Here is a 23,211-nt window from a genome sequence, read left to right on the forward strand (position 1 = left end):
CTCAGCACCATGTGTGAGTGTGTCCACAGAGCACCTCAAAGCCTCCTCACTGGCATCCACATGATGGTTGTGGACAAGGCATTTAAAGATAAACCACAGACTACTGTCAGGAGCCATTGGCATGTGTCAAGGGGTGGGAAAGCATGTTTCAGGAGTGGGGGTTTTCCTTCTCCATAGTTCTATAATTTGGGCATTTTGAGCAGAAAAAAAAAAAGGCAAAGAAAATGGCATAAATTCTGAAACCTCAAACCAGTCTCAGATTTTGTTCTGTAGCTCTCTTCATTCACTCATCCACCCTTCTTTCACGTAGTTATTAAACACTGACTATTTCTTGGGTACAGTGCTGGCCATTTAATTTACATAAGCCAACAAGACAGATGTGGCCCCTGACCTCATGGTGCTCTATAGAATTATGCCTTAACAAGAGCATATCCTTCTGAGAACTTTATACAAGTCCTGGGAAGCAGAGCAAGAGACTCCTAAGACCTAAAGCAAGACTTTCTTTTGTACCTACAATAAATGAATAAAAAAAGAGCCAAGAGCAAGCCATTTTCAGGACTCCCTACAATAAGCAATTGCTGTAAGCTGGCACTCTGAATAGTCTTCAGTTCTAAGGAAAAACGTAATATTTTGCTTTATGTTAGTTTTTTAGCCATATACTCACATTCCTACACACTCAGGGGAAGACTGAATAGAAGTCAGGGGATCAAAATGAGAGGATGCATCCTGAAATACCGGTAGTTCCTAAACAGCCCAAACCTACAGGGCTGGCAACTTGGTGTGTGGTGTATGTCTAGCCCCTGTCAGCTGTAGCGAAGGAGGGAGAACCTCCACAGCTGGACCTTCTGCTCCAAGATCCCCTCAACTGAGGGTGGCCCAGATGCCCCTCCCCCTTGAAAGCCCTAGTTGAGTCATGCTCAAGGCCACGGATACCTGATTATTGTAATACTCTGAGAGAGCAGCCAACAGGCCACCTCCTCATACTCCTCTCTCCTAGACTCTTGTAGAGGCCTCCTAGCTAGTCATCCCATTTTCCCCTCTCCCCATGTCGGTTTGGTTTGCCACACTACACCCTGAGTTACTCTTTTAAAATGGCAATCTGACCATGTCATTTTTCCATTCAAAACCCACTATTGACTTCCCACGATCTCACAGCAAAGGCCCAAATCCATAATGTGGCAGAGCTGGACCTCTGTGAGCTGACACTCCAGCTCATCCCCAGTGCCACTTCCTTTTACACCTTCTTGCTCTTCCCCATCCACCCCACACACACTCTTGTCACAGGCCCTCCATATTTGCTGTTCCACCCACCAGAACAACTCTTCTGCCAAGACTTGCATCTTGTCCAGTTCTTATTCAGAGAAGCCTTCATGAGCAGCCCTCTCTACAATAGTGCTCCTCCATCCTTCAAACACACACACACACACACACACACACACACACACACACACACACACAGCCGTTCTGTCTTCTGCCCTGCTTTGTTTTCCTTCATGGCACTTACCACAATCTGAAATTATATGTTTACTTGTACACTTGTTTTCTCTTCGTCTCTCCCCTCTAGGACAGAAGCTCCATATGAAAGGGAACATGTGCAGGTTTGCTCTCTAGAACATCCCCAGTGCTAGGCACATTAAATGTCCAACAAATATCTGTTGAATGAATGAATTCATAAGTACCTATATAATTCTTGAGGTTCAGATGCTGATCCCTGATGTATTAGGGGGCCAGAAGGTATTTTAAGTAAATCTTCATTTAATTTTCCTTCTCATCCACTGATAAATATGTGTGCTACTGTGTGGGGGCACCATTGTAAATAAACAGGCAGGAAATAGGTAAAGAATCTGTTTATCAGCACGTGCTCTGAAGCCAGCACTTACCCTTGTACCTTCACATACACTAGACAGTGAGGCCCCAAGAATTCTCTGTGGAATAACAAGGGCCTTACCCATTGTATAGGATCTCAGTCAATAAAAAGCACATTCACTAAATGACAGTTCCCAAAGATAAAGTTGACATATGCTTATATGACTTTGTCTTTTTTTTTTTTTTCTAGATTTGTACACAATCAAAGGGAATGCCCACGGGACACCATGCATGTTTCCCTTCCAGTATAACCAACAATGGCATCATGAGTGCACCCGGGAGGGGCGGGAAGACGACTTACTGTGGTGTGCTACAACCAGTCGATATGAACGAGATGAGAAGTGGGGATTTTGCCCAGATTCCAGTAAGAATAAAATCTAGTTTTCCCCATATGTCATGAATGAATCAAGCATGATTAGAAAGTTATCTGTATTTTTTAAAAAAAGCACCAGGATTGGTAGATTGAAGTCTGAATAAGCACTCTGATTCCATTTATCCAGATTTTGATTTTATGTTTGTTTTGCCTTGAAAAGACAATTCTGATGTATATTCCTTTTTTCCGCTTATGTTCAAAAGATGTTAATTAGCCATTCTTCATTAAGCTCAGTGCATAAGTGAGGATGCTTTAACCAGAATGAAATTATAACACTCCGTGCACTCATTAATCCCAGCTTCCGGGCAAAATATGTCAAAACAAACCTAAATGCATATAAAACTTGTTCTTTATTTCTACTTTCACCCCACCCCCTCCTATAAGCTGCCTTAATTTCTCCCATGTCCAGACTGCTTGTCTTGCCTATTGTCAGGTCCAGGGATCAGCTGGTCCCCGGTTGAACTTTCTAAAATCGCAATTGCCCACATTATTTCTCAACAATGAGTTCTCATCTTGAGTTTCCTCTTATTGCTCAATTTCTAGCTATAACCTCAAAATCTGACAGCTGCAATGTTCTAACTTTTTTTCAGTTAGTACTTTATTATTTTATTTTTATTTAGCGAAAAGTTTTCCAATAGCTGCTAAATATTGAAGAATATTTATATATACCTTCTACTTTTTTTTTTTTTCTAAGAGAAGAGAGAGAAGGGGGAGAGACAAAGGGGGAAGGAGAGAAAGTCTTAAGCAGGTTCCATATCCAGTGTGGAACCCAACTCAGGGCTCAGTCTCACCACCTTGAGATCATGATCTAAGTTAAGAGTCAGATGTTCAACGACTGACCACCCAGGTGTGCCTATACTTTCTACTTTCTGTATTCAGTGTCCTTCACCTTGGTTCCTGCAAATCAGAGAGTATAGCTCCTACTATCTCCTCTTCCTTGCCTACCTCCCCTCCATATATATTGCCATATATATGACAAAATACAACAAGTAAATGTGAAACAGAAGCAAAGTGAAGAAACAAATTCCAAAGAATGTGATTTAGAAGTTATCTGTAGAATTGTTTTCTAATCTAAGAGCAAATTTGGCTTAGTGAATAAGAGAGTACAGGCTCTGAAGTCAGACAGACCAAGCTTGGAGTCTGTTTCCCTTCAACAATGAGATCTTAAGTGTCTGTTTCTTTGTCATACAAATGGAGGTAATAACCTTTTAGGATTATTGAGATCCAATTTGATGATGCATCTAAGGTACATGTATTTCTGGTATACAGTAAGCTCTCACCAGAATTAGCCATTGCCATCAGCATCAACATATACCATCATCAAAGCTAACTTCGCCTTTCAGTATGCACTTCTGAATCAATGATCCCTTCTCTTTATTGTCTGTCAGCACCACTAAGTTAGCATAGTGGGGAATATCAAGAGTTCTAGGACTTAGGACCCTTCCTTCAAAGAACTTGGTCTCTAGATGTAATACAGACAGATTTTCTCTATGCCAGAAAATACAGACTATATTTGATATGATATTCTAGAATCACCAGGGGGATGGTTAACAATACATATCCTGGCCCCTCTCTGAGAGATGGAGTGTGTCCAGTGTGTGGTACCCAAGCATCTGCATTTTTGACAAGTAACCCAAATGATCCTGTTGCAGATAATTCTTTTTTGTTTTTTTTTAAGATTTCATTTATTTGACAGAGAGAGACACAGAGATATAGGGAGCAGAGGCAGAGGGAGTGGGAGAGGGAAAAGCAGGCTTCCCGCCCAGCAGGGAGCCAGATACGAGGGCTCAATCCCAGGACCCTGGGATCATGACCTGAGCTGAGGGCAGACACTTAAAAACTGAGCCACCCAGGTGCCCCTGCAGATAATTCTTCATCAGACAATTCACAGTATGCAGATAATTCTGTACAACATACATCTATATGCTGATATTAAGACATTAAACAACTAATACGGTATGGACTATTGACCGATCCAAGTGAAGACTTTAACACAGAGGTTAGGGATCCTGAAGGCCCAGTGCTGGTTTTAACCCCTCAGCTTTTAGAGTGTGAGATGTGATGAAGGAAGAGATGCAAGAGAGACTGGGGAAGGGGCGCCTGGGTGGCTCAGTGGGTTAAGCGTTTGCCTTTACTCACGTCATGATCCCAGGATCCTGGGATCCAGCCCCACATCAGGCTCCCCGCTCAGGAGGAAGTCTGCTTCTCCCTCTCTCTTTGCCCATCCTCCCCACTCATGCGCGCTCTCTCTCAAATAAATAAGTAAAATCTTTAAAAATAAATACAAAGTAAACCAATACCAATAACATTAACATGTATTTCACTGGCCCTAATACCGGGGACATTAAAAAAAATTTTTTTATGTTATGTTAACCACCATTCAGTACATCATTAGTTTTTGATGTAGTGTTCTATGATTCATTATTTGCGTATAACACCCAATGCTCATTACATCATGTGCCCTCCTTAATACCCATCACTGGGCTGCCCCATCCCCTTCTCCCACTCCCCTCTGAAACCCTCAGATTGTTCCCTGGAGTCCACAGCCTCTCATGATTCATCTCCCCCTCTGATTTCCCCTCTTCCGTTTTTCCTTCCTTCCCCTAATATTCTCTGTGCTATTCCTTATGTTCCACATACAAGTGAAACCATATGATAATTGTCTTTCTCTGCTTGACTTATTTCACCCATAACACTCTCCCGTTCCTCCGTGTCAATGCAAATGGTGAGTATTCATCCTTTCTGATGGCTGAGTAATATCCCATTGTATATATGAACCACATCATCTTTATCCATTCATCTGTTGAAGGGCATCTTGACTCCTTCCACAGTTTGACTATTGTGGACATTGCTTCTATGAATATTGGTGTGCATGAGCCCCTTCTTTTCATTACATCTGTATCTTAGGGATAAATACCAAGTAGTGCAATTGCTGGGTCATAGGGTAGTTCTATTTTTAACTCCTTGAGGAAACTTCGTGCTGCTTTCCCAGAGTGCTGTACCAGCTTGCATTCCCACCAATAGTGGAAGAGGGTTCCCCTCTCTCCACACCCTCTCCAACATTTGTTGTTTCCTGCCTTGTTAATTTTTTCTATTCTAACTGGTGTAAAGTGGTATCTCAATGTGGTTTTGATTTGAATTTCCTTGATGGCTAATGATGTTGAACATTTTTTTCATGTGTCTGTTAGCCATTTGCATGTCTTCTTTGGAGAAGTGTCTGTTCATGTCTCCTGTCCATTTTTTGACTTGACTTTTTGTTTTTTGGCTGTTGGGTTTGAGAAGCTCTTTATAAATCTTGGATACCAGCCTTTTCTTTATCTGTTATGTCATTTGCAAATACCTTCTCCCATTCCGTGGTTGCCTCTTAGTTTTGTTAACTGTTTTCTTTACTGTGCAGAAGCTTTTTGTCTTGATGAAGTCCCAAAAGTTCATTTTTGTTTTTGTTTCCCTTGCCTTTAGAGACGTGTCATGAAAGAAATTGCTGTGGCCGATGTTGAAGAGGTTACTGCCTATGTTCTCCTCTAGGACTTTGACATTTTTTAACCCCAATATTCTCCCTGAGGTTCTATGAAGAGCCCAGTTACCATCCTCTGTCTCTTGTATTCAATTGTGGTTTCCCAGGTGGAAGCTTGGGTATAATAGTGCTTGGGGATTTTCACCCCCCGTCGTCTTATAGCTCAGGAGCTTCTTCTGCTTGACAGCCTGCTAGCTTCCAGCTCTCCTAACCTGAACCACAACCAGCAGTATTTGTATAGTGCTAAATTACACTTCCAGTTTTCTTCCTTTCTTGTTGCTTTTGATCCCTGGTGGCCAACATAACTCAAAATGATGTGTTAGAGGCTGAAATCTAAGCAAGCTGATAGCTCTTTCCATGGGGCCAACAAGTGGATAGGACAGAAAGGAGTGAGTGGAATAAAGTAAAGGTTTGTACTTCTGTATCTCATCTTTATTAATGGAAGTTGTTAGTATCTCATTGTAAAATGAGGCTTCCTTTAAAAAAATTGATTGTAAGTGAGCAAAACACACTGGTAGTGAGAGATACAATAAAACCCCTGTCACTATTGATTTTCAGGAACAAGGAGATATATAAGAATCTCTCTGGGTTTGTTTAGAAGCAATTCAGGGCCATGCTAAGTCTCTCTTAATTGTGCGCTTATACAGCTGGACACTCATGTTTAGTTAGTTTGAGATATTTTTAAAATATCAACCTCTGAAATAACCTCTGAAATGGTCTGATTACCCTTGAACCTTATTCAACTGATACAATTATTTTCTTAGAAACTTCAGTGGTATAACAGAACAGATTGGTATCAACATAGATACATGACTGTGAACCTTACCTAAGCCTCCCACATTGGTTGCAATGCTGTTATTTCTCTTTTGTGACACTGCTCTCTTGCTCCCCACGGTAACCATACCAACCTCCCTATCCTTCTCTAACTTCTTACCCTACCCCCCATTCTCCTTCCTGATTCTCATCAGATGACCTTAGTTCTTACTCATAATGAAAACAGGATCCATCAGAGGGAAGTTTTGACAATTTCTCTTCTATAACCTCTAAGCCTACCTAGGGCTATACCCATCTTTTTCCCTCCCCCCAGACAACAGAGCTCCTCCTTCTACTTAGGGCTTGTCTACCCGCTTGGACTCCAGAGCCTCCCATTCAACCTTCTCTAAGCTGTATCTCAGTGTTTCTCAGAGTGTGATTCCCCTTATAGCAGCAGCAGCAGCATTCCTTGCAAGTTTGCTAGAAATGAAAATTATCAGCAACACCCCCCAAACAACTATATCAGAAATGCTTGAAGTGCAGCCCTGCAATCTGTTTTAACAAGTGTTCTAGGTGATTTCAATGCCCACCATTCTACTGGATCCTTCTCCATTAGCAGTTAAACCTTCTTAAGTCTTTTTTGTTTTGTTTTGTTTTGTTTTTTGTTTTGTTTTTATTGAAATTCTAGTTAGTTAACTCGTATGGTAACTTTGGTTTCGGGTGTATAATTTAGTGACTCATCACTTACATATAGCACTCAGTGCTCATCACAAGTGCCCTCCTTAATACCCATCACCCATTTAGCCTATCACCCATTTAGATGGGTTAAAATGGTGATGGGTATTAAGGAGGGCACTTGTATTATGGAGGGAGGATCAACGCTCAGTTTGATTTTTGTAGTTAAAAGTCTCTTACGGTTTGCTTCCCTCTCTCTTTTTTTTTCCCCTTCCCTAATGTCCATCTGTTTTATTTCTTAAATTCTACATATAAGTGATATCTTATGGTATTTGTCTTCGAATGGCTTATTTTACTTAGCATAATACACTCTAGCTCCATTCACATCATTGCAAATGACAAGATTTCATTCTTTTTGATGGCCGAGTAATACTGCATTATGTATGTATACCACATCTTTATCCATTCATCCATCAATGGACATTTGAGCTCTTTCCATAATTTGGCTACTGTTGATAATACTATATACATGTTATAAACGTTGGGGTGAATGTACCCTTTGAACCAGCATTTTTCTATCCTTTGGATAAATACCTAGTGATGCAATTGCTGAGTCATAGGGTAGTTCTGTTTTTAACTTTTCAGGAACTTCTGTACTGTTTTCCAGAGTGTCTGCACCAGTTTGCATTCCTACCAAAAGTGTAAGAGAAACCCTCTCAAGTCTTAAAATAACATCTTAAAAATAATATATCACCTTCATAGCCACTTCTGTCTCCTGAAAACAGCCATGTCTTTTACTCTCCTCCCCCACCACAGATAGACTTCTCAAAAGAATTATCTATACTTCTTCACCTTGCTTTCATTCCTCAGTCCACTGTCTCTCCTTGACTTCTATGACAATGCATGCCTGATCTCCATTTTCACAAACCATTCATTCATCTATTCTCACAAATCTGTATTGAATACCTGCTATGTGCCAAGTTTGTGCTGGGATTGTAACCATGAACATGAAAGATGAAAGTCATATTGCCTGTCCTAATGAAGTTCACACTCAAGTAAAATACCCAAATTAATATATAATGTTTGATAAGTGCCACTTTAAAAACAACAACAACAATGGTGTTATCAGTAAGAAATCTAATTTAAATTTGTAAGTCAAGGAAGGTTTTTCTGAGTATGTTGTATTTAAATCTCTAGTCCAAGAGATGAATAACAGTTATCAAGATGGAAAGTGAGAGGATGAGATATCCACCTAGAGGTGCATGGTCCATGGGAATGGTCAGCACTAGGTTTATAGGCAATAAAGGAAATATATTATCTGAATAGAACTAAAAAATAATAATAAAACCACCTACAGGTCAATCTGCTTTTAACTCACCATGCACATGCACTGACAGTTCTATACTGTCATTTTGCATGATAAAATACTCTCACCTGTCCAAGGGTGACTGCTTCCCTACCTTCACCCCCAGTGTGCCACTAGCCAAATATCTGAAGACTTTGAGGAGGGAAAGAGGTTACTAGGAAAGACAATGTGGCAAGAGCACAGTCAGAGAAAGAGGAGCAAGATGTTTAGGAAAGGTTGGCAGAGGCCAATTCAACCAAAGGCATGATAATTCAAGGTGCTCTAAAGGTAAAGATTTACCTAATTCTGACCATAAATGGAAGCTATAATGGGATCTTAAGCAGTGATATGATAATGATTTAAATATTTTTTAAGGATCACTCTGAATTCTTTATGATAAATGGCTTGGAAGAGAGCAAGAAGGAAATCCTAGAGACCAGTTATAAGGCCCCAGAAGTAGACTCAAGGACAGTGGTGACTTGGGTTAGGTAGCAGAAAGTGGGCTGGAAAATAGATGTACTGAAGATCTAATCTGGAGATAGACTGAACAGGATGTGGTTCTCAGGAACACAGCTGAGCTGAAAAATGAAAAAGTGAAGCCTTTTATCACTTACTGTGGGATATAAGCAAGAGCCCCAAATGGGAGGAAACACCAACTTCTCTTGCTCCGTTTTTCCTTATGGAATGGCACACTGGTCAAGGGTCAGAAGGATCAGCACAGACTGTTGAGAGAGCCCTCAACAAAAGCCTCTTCAGTTTTGTGGACTCTGGGGCCAAGGGTTTGTTGAAGGGGAAAAGCTGGGAGTGGAAAAGGACTGGGTACTGAGTCAGAGTGGTGAAAAGTGTCTTCAGGTTTCCCCCTCCGACACCCCCCAACCTCAGTAGAGGTAACCAAAGAGGATGTCATTCCAAGGCCTGAGAAAAAGAGGCTTAGAAATGAAGGAGCCAGAGCTAGGAAAGTGAAGAGCATGATGGGCGAGGGGGCCCTGAATCTTTGACTGAAACTCCCTCCAGAGACTTTAGTGCACTGTCTATGAACCACGTCTGATATGGGAAGGGAGACTCCCCCCATGAGGTCTACCAGATAAAGCCTTTGTAATTGACTGTGATGAGGCCTGAAAAACCACATACAGATTTTTTTTTAAAGATTTTATTTATTTATTTGACAGACAGTGATCAAAAGTAGGTAGAGCAGCAGGCAGAGACGGGGGAAGCAGGCTCCCTGCTGAGCAGAGAGCCCGATGCGAGGCTCGATCCCAGGACCCTGGGACCATGACCCGAGCCAAAGGCAGAGGCCCAACCCACTGAGCCACGCAGGCACCCCTCACATACAGATTTTTAACCAGGAGTTGGATTTCTCACTGGTAAGGACAGACCTGAAGAATAAGCAAGAAAATTAAGTGTTAATTAAGACCCCAGTTTTCTGATATGCATAGCGAAGTTAATGGAGATACAGATTTGGAAGAAACAATCAAACATTCAGACTGGGACATGTTATATATCATTCAATCATGTGAGATGTAGACTAGGCAGTTTAGACACAGAGGTCTCTATATACCTGAGAGTTGTAGTAAAGGGACTTAGAGGAATGGGTTAGATAGTCTAGAATTTGTGTAGAATAGAATGAAAGGGGACTCAGAACCAAGTCTTAAAACCTCAATATTTAGTTTGAGCAGAGAAAAATGAACCAGCAAAGGAGACTGAGAATAGGCAGCCAAATTGGGAGAAGGGTAGCCAGGCATGTAAAGGCAAGAAAAGAGAGTACATCAGCCAACCCAGGGAGCTCAACTTGCCAAATGCTGCTGAAGGGCTTGATTTAACAAGATCTGAAACTTAAGTGTTTGCTGGACTTGGCAACATGGAGATCACTGATGGCCTTACCAAGTATACTCTAGTTGCCAGATTGAGTGGGTTAGAGTAAATTAAAAAAAAAAAAAAAAATAGAAGAGGAGGGAACATTTTCCAATTCATTCTATGAGGCCAATATTACCTTTATACTGAAACCAAATGAAAGCATCACAAGTAAAGAAAACCATATTAGAATCAAGAATATGTTTAAAATGCAGGTTCCTGAGTCCTACCCCAAACTTACTAACTCAGAATCTCTGGGACTAAGAATAAGAAATCTGCATTTTCTTCACAAGATGACTAAATGATTTTTAGGCACATTGATATTGTAAACACTCCCCTGCCCCTTTCTTACGGCCTGAACTGTCTTGCCAGATGAACAGGGCTGAGCTGATGTCTGTCAGCACTCACTGTGATGTCCGTCTCAGGGATGGCCAAGCATTTTAACTGAAAGACAATCTCTAAGGATTCATTCTCAGTGGGGAAATTTCAGACACCAAGGCAAGATGATTATTAAAATATTCCTTCCCCCTTTATTTTCCTTTCCTTCAGTTTTACTTGGTGATAGCTTTGTCTTCTGCCCTCCTTCAATCTTCGATCCTTTTATAAATACATGTATCAGTCTGAAAACTATATAGACAATTTTAGATTATATGTGGTTTAATAACTTTTGGTTAACTAACTTAGTTCTGGGGAAAGCAGGTTGTGATCAGACATGAAAACAGACTTTCTACATTCCCAAGGGAAATATCTAAGTATTAAGAGGGGGAAAAAAACAAAAAATATTTTATTGTCAAATAAGTTTGAAGTATAACCAAATAAAAATTGAGCTGTTTCTTTACTACAGACCTTCTCAGAGCCTTTACTATGCTATTGTACATTTTGAATTTACCAGGGGGATGTTATTTACACATCATGTCTCAGCTCCTCTTGAAGAGTTCATGAAGTTGTCTTACTCTGTAGATTACACTTTGGGAAATACCATTCTAGATTTTAGCAAATTGCCTGTCCATCAGTTACACTCAGGATGTAGCATGTTTCACATTTTCTACATTCTGCAATTCTTTGGCTGAGTTTGATTTCAGGTAATTACTTAGGTTGTTTATTTCACCTTGGGATTTGATTTAAAATTTTACCAAAATCTTTTATGCTAAGCAAAATAAGTCAATCAGAGAAAGACAATTATCATATGATCTCTCTGATATGAGGAATTTGAAAGACAGGGCGGATGGCTGTAGGGGGTAGGGAGGGAAAAAATGAAACAAGATGGGATCAGGGAGGAAGACAAACCATAAGAGACTCTTAATTTCAGGAAACAAACTGAGGGTTGCTGGGGGTTGGGGGAAGGGATAGGTGGCTGGGTTATGGTCACTGGGGAGGGTTTATGCTATGGTGAGTGCTGTGAATTGTGTAAGACTGAAGATTCACAGACCTGTACCCCTGAAGCAAATAATATATTATATGTTAATAATAAAAAAAAGAAGAAGAAGAAGACATGCAAGTAAATGAAATGCATTTTCCGGGATTGGATCCTCAACTAAAAAATTTCTTTAAAGGAGATTATTGGGAAAATTGGCAAAGTCAAAGTATAGATGTCATATCAGATAAACTAATATCAACATTAAAAAAATAACAATAATAAAATTTTACCAAAATCACCCAAACTAGGTCTTTATGTTCTGTTATTTCAGTAAACTTCAAATTTCAGATCCATGTTTCCCACTTCATTCAATTTACTTTTAAGCATACTATGCAATGTTTTACAAGTACATTTTGCTTCTCTTCCTTTTGGTTGAAAGAACTTTATCTTTAACTGAATATCAGTGTTTCTGTTCTCAATGTTTATTTAAACACTTGTGTTCATTAGAAACTTATATTTCACCTATATCCCTTTTATTCCACCTAGCATTTTGGTATTTGAGGGGGAAAGGCTTTTTGAAACAACATTTGCATGTGTCTCAAATACACATTTAAATTCACACAGCTTTCAGTATAAAGTTCTAAATGACTGCTTTTTAGAGAACGCAGATGCCATTTTTGCAAATACTTCTTTTCTGTTTCCTTCTTTTAAAAATGCCTTCTCTTATTTCCCAGAAAGGATGGGACCTTCTTTTTTGATAACTTCTTAAATTTCCTTTAAATCTTGAAAGAGTTGAACCATAAAGTGCCAGTGGAATAACAATTTATATTTCATCATAAAGACCTAATCAAGAATAAATAAGGCACTGAAGTTTTAGAGGTTGAAGTTGGAATCATTCCATTCAAATTCATCTTAGAAATGCATTGTTGTATAGATAAGTTAAGATTATAGTTAATGTTTTAATGGGCTTTGTTTTCAGCATCCTCAGAGGTGGGTTGTGATGCCGTCTGGGAGAAGGAGCTCAATTCACACATTTGCTACCAATTCAACCTGCTTTCCTCTCTTTCCTGGAGTGAGGCACATTCTTCATGCCAGATGCAAGGAGGAGCTTTACTAAGTATTGCAGATGAGAATGAAGAAAATTTCATAAAAAGTAAGTAGATGGATGATGTACCCTGATATTAATGCAATTAAAATGACCTTTAATAGTTATGTCCAGGTAAGCAAAAATACATCTTGAAAAAAAATCCCTTAGATAATGTTTTCTTTTATTAGTATGGTGCCAACTCACACCCAGAATTGTGACCTGTCCCCTGGGCCATTCCACTGGCACCCAGACATATCTTCCCTATTTTCTCTCCCTGGGAGGAGAGAAGATGAGGCCCCAGCAAGGAACCCAGGACAATTTGCAGCTCTAGCAAGTGGGTCTGGGAGACTTCCAAATTTAAATACAAATTTCTGCTCTGCTGGAGATCTTAGCTATTCAGCTTCCATTAATAAATAATTAAGTCATTTATTAATGAAACAAAATCTCACCTGTCAGTGAATATGCACAGATACATAGGCCTTCTCATGGATGACGAAGAATTTAAAATTTGGTTGGAAAAGCAAAAGCACACACATGTTAGCTAACAGGATATGACAATAATATGTCAAAAGAGTTGTGCCAAGAGGTTGAGTCTTGGGTTTTACCCATCACCTAAACTCCCCTCTTACTTCTCCTTTATAGATTAAATCTGTTTGTAGGTATGTTTACACAGCTTTCCAAAAATTTTTAGAAACATTTGAAAGTATCACAAAAATGAGTAACTCTTATCAAAAGTTTCTGACTTTTTTTCAAATTTTATTGCACGTGTAGCACATATTTATTCTAGAATAATTTTTAAATTTCAAGTATATAGAAAGAAAAATATTCCATAATTCCACAATCCAAACAGAACCGTGTCTTTCTGAAAAAATATATAAAGGCATGCATACATATATTGTATATATGAACAATAGTTTTGAATAAATGCATGAATGATAGGAGCAGGGACCACAGAACCATCTGGTTGGGTTGGACTCCTTCCTCTACCACTTCCCAGCAGAGTGACCTAACCTGTCTGTGCATCAAATCCCCCCCCCCCATAAAATGGAAGTAATAACAGTGCTACTTGTTGGCAGTGTGGATTACACGTTATGATGCAGGCAAAGTCTTAGAAGGGTGCCTGGCACACATAACAAACACTCATTTTGTGTTAACCATTTAACAACTACACACGCAGTTTGATAATATGCTTATTTCATGTACCAACATATAATAAGCACCTGTCTATGTCTAAAAATAGAGACAAGCATCATAATCTTTAGTGAGTACATAGTATTATAGGTTAGGAATAATATATGTATCTAGCCTCCTACTATTAGATAGTGATAGATAAAATTATTTATTTTTATTTATTTGTTGCTATCATAAATCATCCCTGCACTTACCTTTGAGCCTAGATCCCCGATTATTTCTCTCTAAGTTTGTGAAGTAGATTCACTGGGTGAAAGAGGAAGCAAGTTTTGGAAGTCATTAATACTTTGCAGAAGAAATATAACAAATGCTTGAATGGCACAAGTTTGCCCCTTTGCCCACAGACATGCAAAAGTAGGAAATTATGGTCAAGACTGATTTGAGTGAGTCATACTTCAGGAAAACACCAATTTCCAATATCATTATTAGCCTGTAATAGTTTTTACAGAAAATTTTTCATAGCATGTATGAATTATCATTGTTATCTATCTTGACTGTCAGGATTTCTAATAAGAAGGTTTGGACTTACTCATCAAACTTGAATAACGATGAAAGAAATAAGATATGTCAGAGACTTTGATTTAAATACCACAATTCTATAATTAGATTTCAGGTATTGCTTAGGGAGACAGAAGTCTATGACATAAAGATGGAACCCTGTTCTGACCAAGGTATTTTTTAATGATGATCAGTCTAGTTTTTTGCTAATCACTGGTGAACATTAATTAACTATGATATAAGAAATTATCTAAGCTGTCACAAATGCCAAGAAATATCCAAAAGAATTTAGGTTTGAGTTTATCACTACAAAATTGTGAGCCAATTTAGTTGTAAAACTAAATAGCTGTTTTTGCATATTGCATGGAGCGCTGGGTGTGGTACATAAACAATGAATCTTGGAACACTGAAAAAATAAAATGAAATTAAAAAATAAAAAAATAAAAAGCTGGTTTTGTAACCTTAAACACAATTTATAAATTACCCAGTGATTTTTATATGTATTGTTAAGTGATATGTGTATTGTCAAAACAACTGTACAGAGACCATTCAAAATAACTCTACGATAAGAATAATTGCTATTTAAGTATTTTCATTAGGTTATTTGAAAATATCACTTGATACAAAATGCGAACATTTCTCTATCTTGTCACTCCATCTTCCCTGCCACCTCTTGTCATCATGATACCCATTGTATGATTTAATCAGATAGTGTTACTGAAGGGACTAATCAAATCAACATCAGAAAGAGACTCTTGTATAAATGCCAAGGAGTTTTTGGAAGGGTGGGACCTGTGAATGATAACGCTGTTTCTGTTCAGGGATTTCTGAGGTCTCAAAATTATAAAGCCCCTTTTTCTCTTTCCTAAGTGGAGTGGATTCTTTCAGTTTTCCACCATTGAACTGAAAGGCTCAATCACAGAGGATGCTTAGGCTTGTCATGTGAATACAATGATCTTTATAATCTGGGTGATCATATAAATTATGATCCAAACTGAGAGTCTTCTGAGAGTAAAGAGGCTGTGAGTTGTAATTATTCTGAAACTATCAGCTAAACTGTAGGTTTTCCTGGCAAACTGGGATAGTTTTGGACCCTATTCATAAGTCAACTATCAGGGCCTGAGTCTCAGGCAGGGCCCCTGCATCTGACTCAAAATATATTGGATTCTGAAGCAGATGAACCATGAAAGGAAGAGAAAAATTCTCCCTTTTATAGATTAAAAGATTAAATGGCAACATTTGAAAGTGTCATGAAACTAGTCCCTTTAACTACTTTTCTGACACTGTTTTCCAAAATTCGTTCTATAATAATTTGGGGGGGGGGGATTTTAAAGGCTGTGCTTTAATTTTTTAAAATCAAAATAATTGAAATATAATTGTAGACCATAATATACACCATGTAGATTCTTTTGAAATTATTGTGGCTTTCTTTTTGGCATTATATATGATCAGTTTTGGTGAATCCATTCTCTCTTTGGGCAGCCATAATCCCAAATCCAGAAACACTATTAACATTTTAATTTAGTAGATTGCATTGTACCCTCATGTTAATAAAACTTTCTAATTATTTTAAATACTTAAAAAGCATCATAGACAACTGTAAAATATTTTTTATCCAATCGGAAAAATAGCCATCCCTGAATTTACATCACATACTTCTCCCTGGTTGGCTTTCTATGTTTCAGGCTGACTTTTTTGTTGTTTTGTTTTCTTCTGTTTTCTTTTATGCTAGAATCACTTTTTAGAATTCAGACAAGCCCCCTCCCTGCTTGCTTTAGCGTACTTTCTTAAGTTTGAGGACTTGCCTCCATTCACCAACAATACTTACCTGCTTTTCTCTTCCTTGCCAGGTCCCTAAAGAAAAGCTTCTTTACATTGTTCAATTCTTTAACTGTGAAATACTTCAAAAATATTGAAAAGTGCAGAAAATTTTACGTGCACACACATACACCCATTACTCAGATTTAACATTACTTCTTCCTGTTCCATCCTTGCTTGGAGCCTATGGTGGCCTCAGCAAGCTGGAATCCTGGACCTTCAAGCTAAGGCTAGAGTGGCTTTCCTGTACATGTCTTCCTCCGCCATCTAAAACTCTTAAGTGCAGGAGCTCACACAAATCAGATGGTCTCAATCAAATTCACAACCATGTAGTCTTGGGGGATTGAGGATCATTGAGAGGCAGCACTTCCAGATGCTTTGATTAAAGCCTTCACAGCCAAAGAATTGCTTTTGGTGAGCCTTTAGGAAACTTCTGTGTTTCTCAAGATGGCAGAGGCTGACTCTGTTACTCTGAAGCTTCAAAGTGGGGTTTAGGAGCACTTGGAACCCTTTGTTATGAACTGGAGTTCACTTATGACTGCATCCTTCAGGAATAGAAAGAAGTGTAACATGGTGGGGAGGAGGTTGTTTGCGTATGTTGAAACTTGGTATTTCTCTTCATTTCAGAGCACTTGGGCAGTGAAGCTGTGGAAATGTGGATAGGTCTGAATCAGCTGGACGAAAATGCTGGTTGGCAGTGGTCTGATAGAACACCGCTCAACTACCTGAACTGGAACCCAGGTACCTGCTTTGTTTCTTGTGCCTTCGACAGGTGGCAATATTCCAACCCCTTACACAGCAGCTATTTCCCACGTATCTATGAGTCATGTTATTTCAAAAGTGGTTTATAAACATTTTTAAGCTTGCCTGAACTCCAGGTAAGGCAAGATTTTCCAGACAAGAAAATGGAGGTCAAGAAGGTAAGCTATTTAGCCAAAGTTGCAGGAGGATTGGGTTAGAGCCAAGACCCCTTCCTGTCCACTGTTTTACAAATAGCAACAAATTGCCAAATATTTCTCTAAAACAATAAAATCAGCTATTGCTACCTTTGGGAAATCATTTCATTGTCATGTACGGACTTCAACTGCAAAATCATAAATATAATATAACATCTTACAGGATTTGCCATACATGCCAAAGAGAAAGTCTATCTCCTTGATGTTAAAAACTACATTTATATATATTGAATATATCATATTTAAATAAATAAGATGACACTGATATATATGAAACTAACTGATTTTGCCTCTGACATTAAACATACACTGTATTTTCAGAAATAAATTTTGAGCCATTTGTTGAACATCAATGTGGAACATTTAATTCATTTATGCCAAATGCCTGGAGGAGTCGGGATTGTGACTCTACCTTGCCTTATATATGTAAAAAATATCTAAACCACACTGATCAAGAAGGGATTGGTAAGTGTTTTTACTTTAAGTTGTTTTTATGAGTTGCTTATCTGTCCTCTGAATCTATTAAAATTCCTTTACATTTTTGCTAATAATTCATAATTTAGGACTAGTTTTTATATTTTTATAAATAAACATAGGCAAATAGATAATATCTATTATTCCAAAGGCACCATGAATTTAAAAAATGTATTTTTTAGTTTTCCTAAATTTTTTACTAAAAATCAGAACAAAATGACCTAGACATTGAAAACATTGTCTGCTTCTTTTTTTTAAAAAAGTTTCCATTCTGGGGTTCCTGGGTGGCTCAGTGGGTTAAAGCCTCTGCCTTTGGCTCAGGTCATGATCCCAGGGTCCTGGGATCGAGCCCCACATCAGGCTCTCTGCTAAGCAGAGAGCCTGATTCCTCCCCTCTCTCTCTGCCTGCTTCTCTGCCCACTTGTGATCTCTGTCAAATAAATAAATAAAATCTTAAAAAAAACAAAAAACTTCCCATTCTTAGTTGTTCTGCGTGAGATAAACAAGATAAGCTTTCTTTTCTATTCTAGCTTTGAGCTTTATTTATGGGTACCTTGGAATTAAATATAAATTAGGACATGGTTTTATAAAATTCTTTTACTTCATTGATCCCTTAGTACACTCTGAATCTCTTATTACCCTCCTCCTTGAACTGACATACAAACTTTTATATGCAACAAAGCCTTAAATACCACCTAATTACAATCTAATACCTGAAGCCCAATTATTGGTTTTTAAGGTCTAGTGGCTCTTTTTTAGTTTCTGTGAGAATTAATGTCTTCACTCAGAATGTAGAAATAACAATATAACCATATTTAAAAGAATCATTACCAGAATAATTAGAAACAGCTCCAGATTTCAAATAATGAGCTGAGTTATTCTTTCTAAATATTATTCCCTACAATCAGACTTTAACTTTCATTTTCCTTTAAGTGGCTAAGCCCAAGGGTGGAATAAGGGAGTGTAGGGGAAAGAAGAAGCGTTGTGCCATTTTTTTATGTGGAGTTTTTTTCATTTATGTCAAAAACATGCTGAAATTGCTATCGCTCTTCCTTTTCCATCCCTTCCTTCTTCTCCTGTCCATTTCTTCCTTCTTCACTGTTTCTTTCTTATGCCTTCCTGCCATCCTTTTTTTTCTCTGTTTTATTTACTCTGGATCTACTCATTGAGATCCAAAGACCACAAAGGAGGGTAATGAAGCTGTTAGTTTGGATTATTTTCTGTTCCGCCAGGTTTAACAGGTTCTTTTGATGAACTACGTTTTCAGGATCCCTAGGCTCTTTGCTGGTCTCCACCCCCGCTTTAATCAGAGAAGCTCCTCTTTCACTTTTTATCTTACCCATAGAGTGAAGTTTAAAAGTTCCGTTTTTAAAAGGGGCTCCATGACTATATTACTTAGGGTTAAAACCTACTGGAGTAGATGACACCAAAATGTTCTAACATTCTTGGACTGTGATTCTAATTGCTATCAGCAGAGCAATTTTAAAACAATGTCTCATTTCCCAAATAGCCCTGGAGTTATGTCTAACTAAATTAGTGCTTGAGGGAGGCACTCAGTTGTGGTTAATAAAATAAAGTAAAAATGCTAATCACCAGGTTGAGGACAAGATCCTGGAAAGGGAGAGCCAAAATTTGACATGTACACCATCACCTCTCCTTCCCGTGCCAAAGCATCATGGCACTATTTTCCTGTAAGTCTAACCCAGTGTCCACATGAACCCAGAGGGAAAACACAGACACTTAGACTAAACTAAAGGTGAAAGCTATTTGTCATCTCTGCTCTGGAGGAAGTAACCTCCAGAGATTTTCAAGCTTTTTCTCAGTTGAGGATAAATATCTGCCCCCACCCACATACTGTACATAAAATCTTGGGAATGCCATTTAAACTGTTTTTCATAATACTCCTTTTCCAATGTTAAAATATTTTTTTTTAATGCAGAACTCTAGGGGCGCCTGGGTGGCTCAGTGGGTTAAAGCCTCTGCCTTTGGCTTAGGTCATGATCTCCCGGTCCTGAGATTGAGCCCCGCATCAGGCTCTCTGCTCAGCAGGGAGCCTGCTTTCTCCTCTCTTCTCTGCCTGCCTCTCTGACTACTTGTGATCTCTCTCTCTCTCTGTGTCAAATAAATAAATAAAATCTTTTTTTTAAAAAAAAGTGCCTTAAAAAAAATAAAAATAAAAAATAAATGCAGAACTGCTAAATTTTACATCTAGCCGCCCTCTAACTCTTCACTTGGCTTGTGTAACCTTTTCCAAATCTCTTTACTTCTGTGCCTTAGCTCATCTGTAAAATGAAGCACTGAGATCCATTAGATCCTAGATCTAGATCTAGATCATATATTGAATCCTTCTCAATTCTGAAGATCTAGATAGCTTATATGTCATTGTTTCATGTGTCTCTGTTTTTCATATTTTTAAAGTAATCATATGTTGATGACAATTTATCTTAAGTCTAATAAGTAAACATTTTAAAAATTGTGGAAAATGACATTATGTTTTGTTGGTGTAAAAAGAGAAAAGTGCCTGGAAATATTATGCAACACACTGTGAGCCTGGCTGGAATCCCCACAGTCATAACTGCTATAAACTTCAGAAAGAAAAAAAGACCTGGAAGGAAGCTTTGCATTCTTGCCAGTCTGATAACAGCACATTGATAAACATGGCTTCATTAGCAGATGTGGAGTTTTTTGTAACCCTCCTTGGAGATGGTAAGTGCCAAATGTCTCTGATTTAAGAGGTATGAATATAATGTAGTCACTATCTTTATTAGTGGAGTTGAAAAGAAATCAAGCTATTTAAAAGTGATTACTTATGGCATATATATCTCAAATTTCTAATGAATATCCAGGAGTGTGAATTCATTAGATTTTTACAAAATATACACTCAGAATTTTTGTAACACCTCACATATGCCAGATATATTAAAATTTTTTTTTAAGGGGCAAAGATCATTTCCAGAAACTTTTAATAAAAGAACTTAAACCTGTAATTTAGCCTTATGGTCACCACATAGCAGTAGTGTGCTGTGGTCCTGTGATCTCAGCAATAATGGAATTTCTGAGATAAATAATTGAATTTTAATAACTTTACCAGTGAAAATTTATTCGGTATGGTGGTTTTCAAGCTCTGTGCCACATTCAGGAATTCTGAGCTCCTAGGCCTCCACCCGCCTTTTGCCCATCAGAACCATTCCCCCCACCTATGTCATTTATATGCCATAGGATTCTGCTAAAAAAACATTGAAATCACTGGAGCTAGAGTATTTTTTTTTTAATGAAAAAAAATCTCCAGAGTCTACTCTGGTGACCTTTTGAAAGTTAGGTTTTAGTTTAGAGTGAAAACAAAAATCCTTCTCTTGTCACTTTTTCTCACCTCCTGCATTTGAGATTAAAAGAATCCTGTGGCTGCCTCTGTCTCAATAGGGGCACTTGAACATTTCTCTCAGCCTCCTAGGGTCTTTTCACCTTACCTGGGCTGTCAAACTTTATTTACTTTTCTAGCAACCCCATTGCTCCCATTTTAATGCTTCTAAGAGTTCCTGCTCCTTTTTTCTCATGGCAAAAAAAAAAAAAAAAGGCAAGAAAAAATATATTGTAAAGGGCTGTTTTTTTCTTTAAGTGCCCTTTTCCTAATGCAGTTGACCTTGCTATTTTTCCTTTCTCTAGGCAGAGGCAAAACCATACTGTTCAAATCTACTTTTCATATAGTAGCAGAAACTAATTAGAGTCCCAGCAATCTGACTTGCTTTTAAGCTTTGTCCTTGCATTGGCTTTAGATCACACTCTGTCCCACTTCCAACGTCTGTGTCAAGCAGATGGGGTAGTATAGGGGGAAAAGATCTAAGTAGGTATTGTATACCAAGACTTAAACAGGTTTTATTGCATGAATGAATAAAGAAGAAATCATTTGTAACAGGCTCGGTGTGTTATCTCCTTTGCATATAATAGGATTCCTGTAATTTACATTTATCTCTTACAGAAAATGCATCAGAAACATGGATTGGTTTGAGCAGCAATAAAATTCCAGTTTCCTTTGAATGGTCTAATGGCATCTCAGTCACCTTTACTAATTGGCACATACTTGAACCCCAAATTTTTCCAAATAGAAGCCAGCAATGTGTCTCAGCAGAGCAATCTGTAAGTTGGTTTGTCTGTTTAATGCTCACTTGAGGACCATGTTCATCAGGGGTTTGGGCTGTGGCAGAGATGAAGACAGACACAGTCCCTGCTCTTCCTGGGGCTTATATACTAGGCAATAAACATGTGCACACAGGAAAAACATGGTAATTATATTTGTGATGAGAGCTTTGAGGAAATACATGACATAATGGTGAAAAACTTGGGTTGGGGCTGCTACTTCAGACAGGATAGTCAGGAAAGGCTCTCTAGGAGGTGATGTTTAAGCTGGGACTTGGGCGGGGGGATCCCTCTTGAGGAGCAGGGGAAGAACATTCTAGACAGCAGATGGCAGATGGTATAAACACCCAAAGGCAGGATAAGGGCTTTCCACGTTTAATAATAAAAAAGACCAGAGTGGCTTGAAGGTAGAACTGATGAGAGGATCATAGAAGAGGGGGGAGGAGGAATCCAAAAATGTGAGGCTTATAGGCCTGCTATAGAATGACAAAGGGCTTCAAGGAGATGAAGGGCGTGGTTTGATTTACATTTTAAAAAGTAACTGTGGCTGATACATAGAGAGAGATAAGAGAGAGGAATAATGGGAGCAGAGAAACCAGTTTGGAGGCTACTCCAGTGTTGAACTGGGGTAGTGAATTTAGAGACAAGCAGAGAAATTCAAACATCCTTTGAAGGATAGGAATTGCTGCTAGCTTAGATGTGGGGTAGGTGTTTGGCTTGAGGGACCGCCATGTTTGTGGATGATGGTGCCATTGACCTCTATGGTGAAGGTGTGAGGAGACAATCTGAGGTGTCAGGAAATTACTCTAGGGACTGATGGCTTTTAAGCTCCATTATCCGATTAACATTAAAGGATTTCTACAGTGTGTGTAACCCCATTGAAAACTGACTCAGTGGAAAATCTTGTTCTTTTCCTCACGTGTATATAGCGGTCCCAGTGGGCTTAACATCACATTTATCTCTATGCTGTAGTCTTTCATTTATCTAAAGCATCGGATTAGATTATACAAAATTAGTTTAATCGCAAGCCATGTGAAGCATTTATTATATTTAGAATAGACTTAATCTCTTTGATCAGATAGCTACTAACCTCACCATTTGAGTTTTAAGTCAATAGGATTTGGTAGGCATTCTTACTCTTTCCTACCATCAGGATATTATACCAAATGCAGCTTATTAAATGTTACTTAAGTAGCTTGACAAAGTAACTGCCAACCAAACTCAGAAAAGTTCTAAGCACTTACTCTTATGGCCCATTTCATTGTATTATCTTTTAGGCTGTCTCAGATATGCTCAGTAACAATTTAAATGCTAAGGTT

At 38.5% G+C, this 23,211-nt stretch overlaps 1 protein-coding gene across 1 annotated transcript in view; it reads left to right on the forward strand.

Annotated features, from left to right (window-relative positions):
* Positions 1-23,211, forward strand: part of PLA2R1 (phospholipase A2 receptor 1) — a 107,939-nt gene that overhangs the window by 17,473 nt on the left and 67,255 nt on the right. Inside the window, 6 exon segments of the mRNA XM_082691353.1 lie at positions 2,057-2,230; positions 12,714-12,887; positions 16,956-17,069; positions 17,606-17,749; positions 20,270-20,464; positions 21,735-21,892. Coding sequence (XP_082547479.1) covers positions 2,057-2,230; positions 12,714-12,887; positions 16,956-17,069; positions 17,606-17,749; positions 20,270-20,464; positions 21,735-21,892 — 959 coding nt within the window.

Source organism: Mustela nivalis, assembly GCF_964662115.1.
Source record: "Mustela nivalis genome assembly, chromosome: 11".
Taxonomy (NCBI): Eukaryota; Metazoa; Chordata; class Mammalia; order Carnivora; family Mustelidae; genus Mustela; species Mustela nivalis.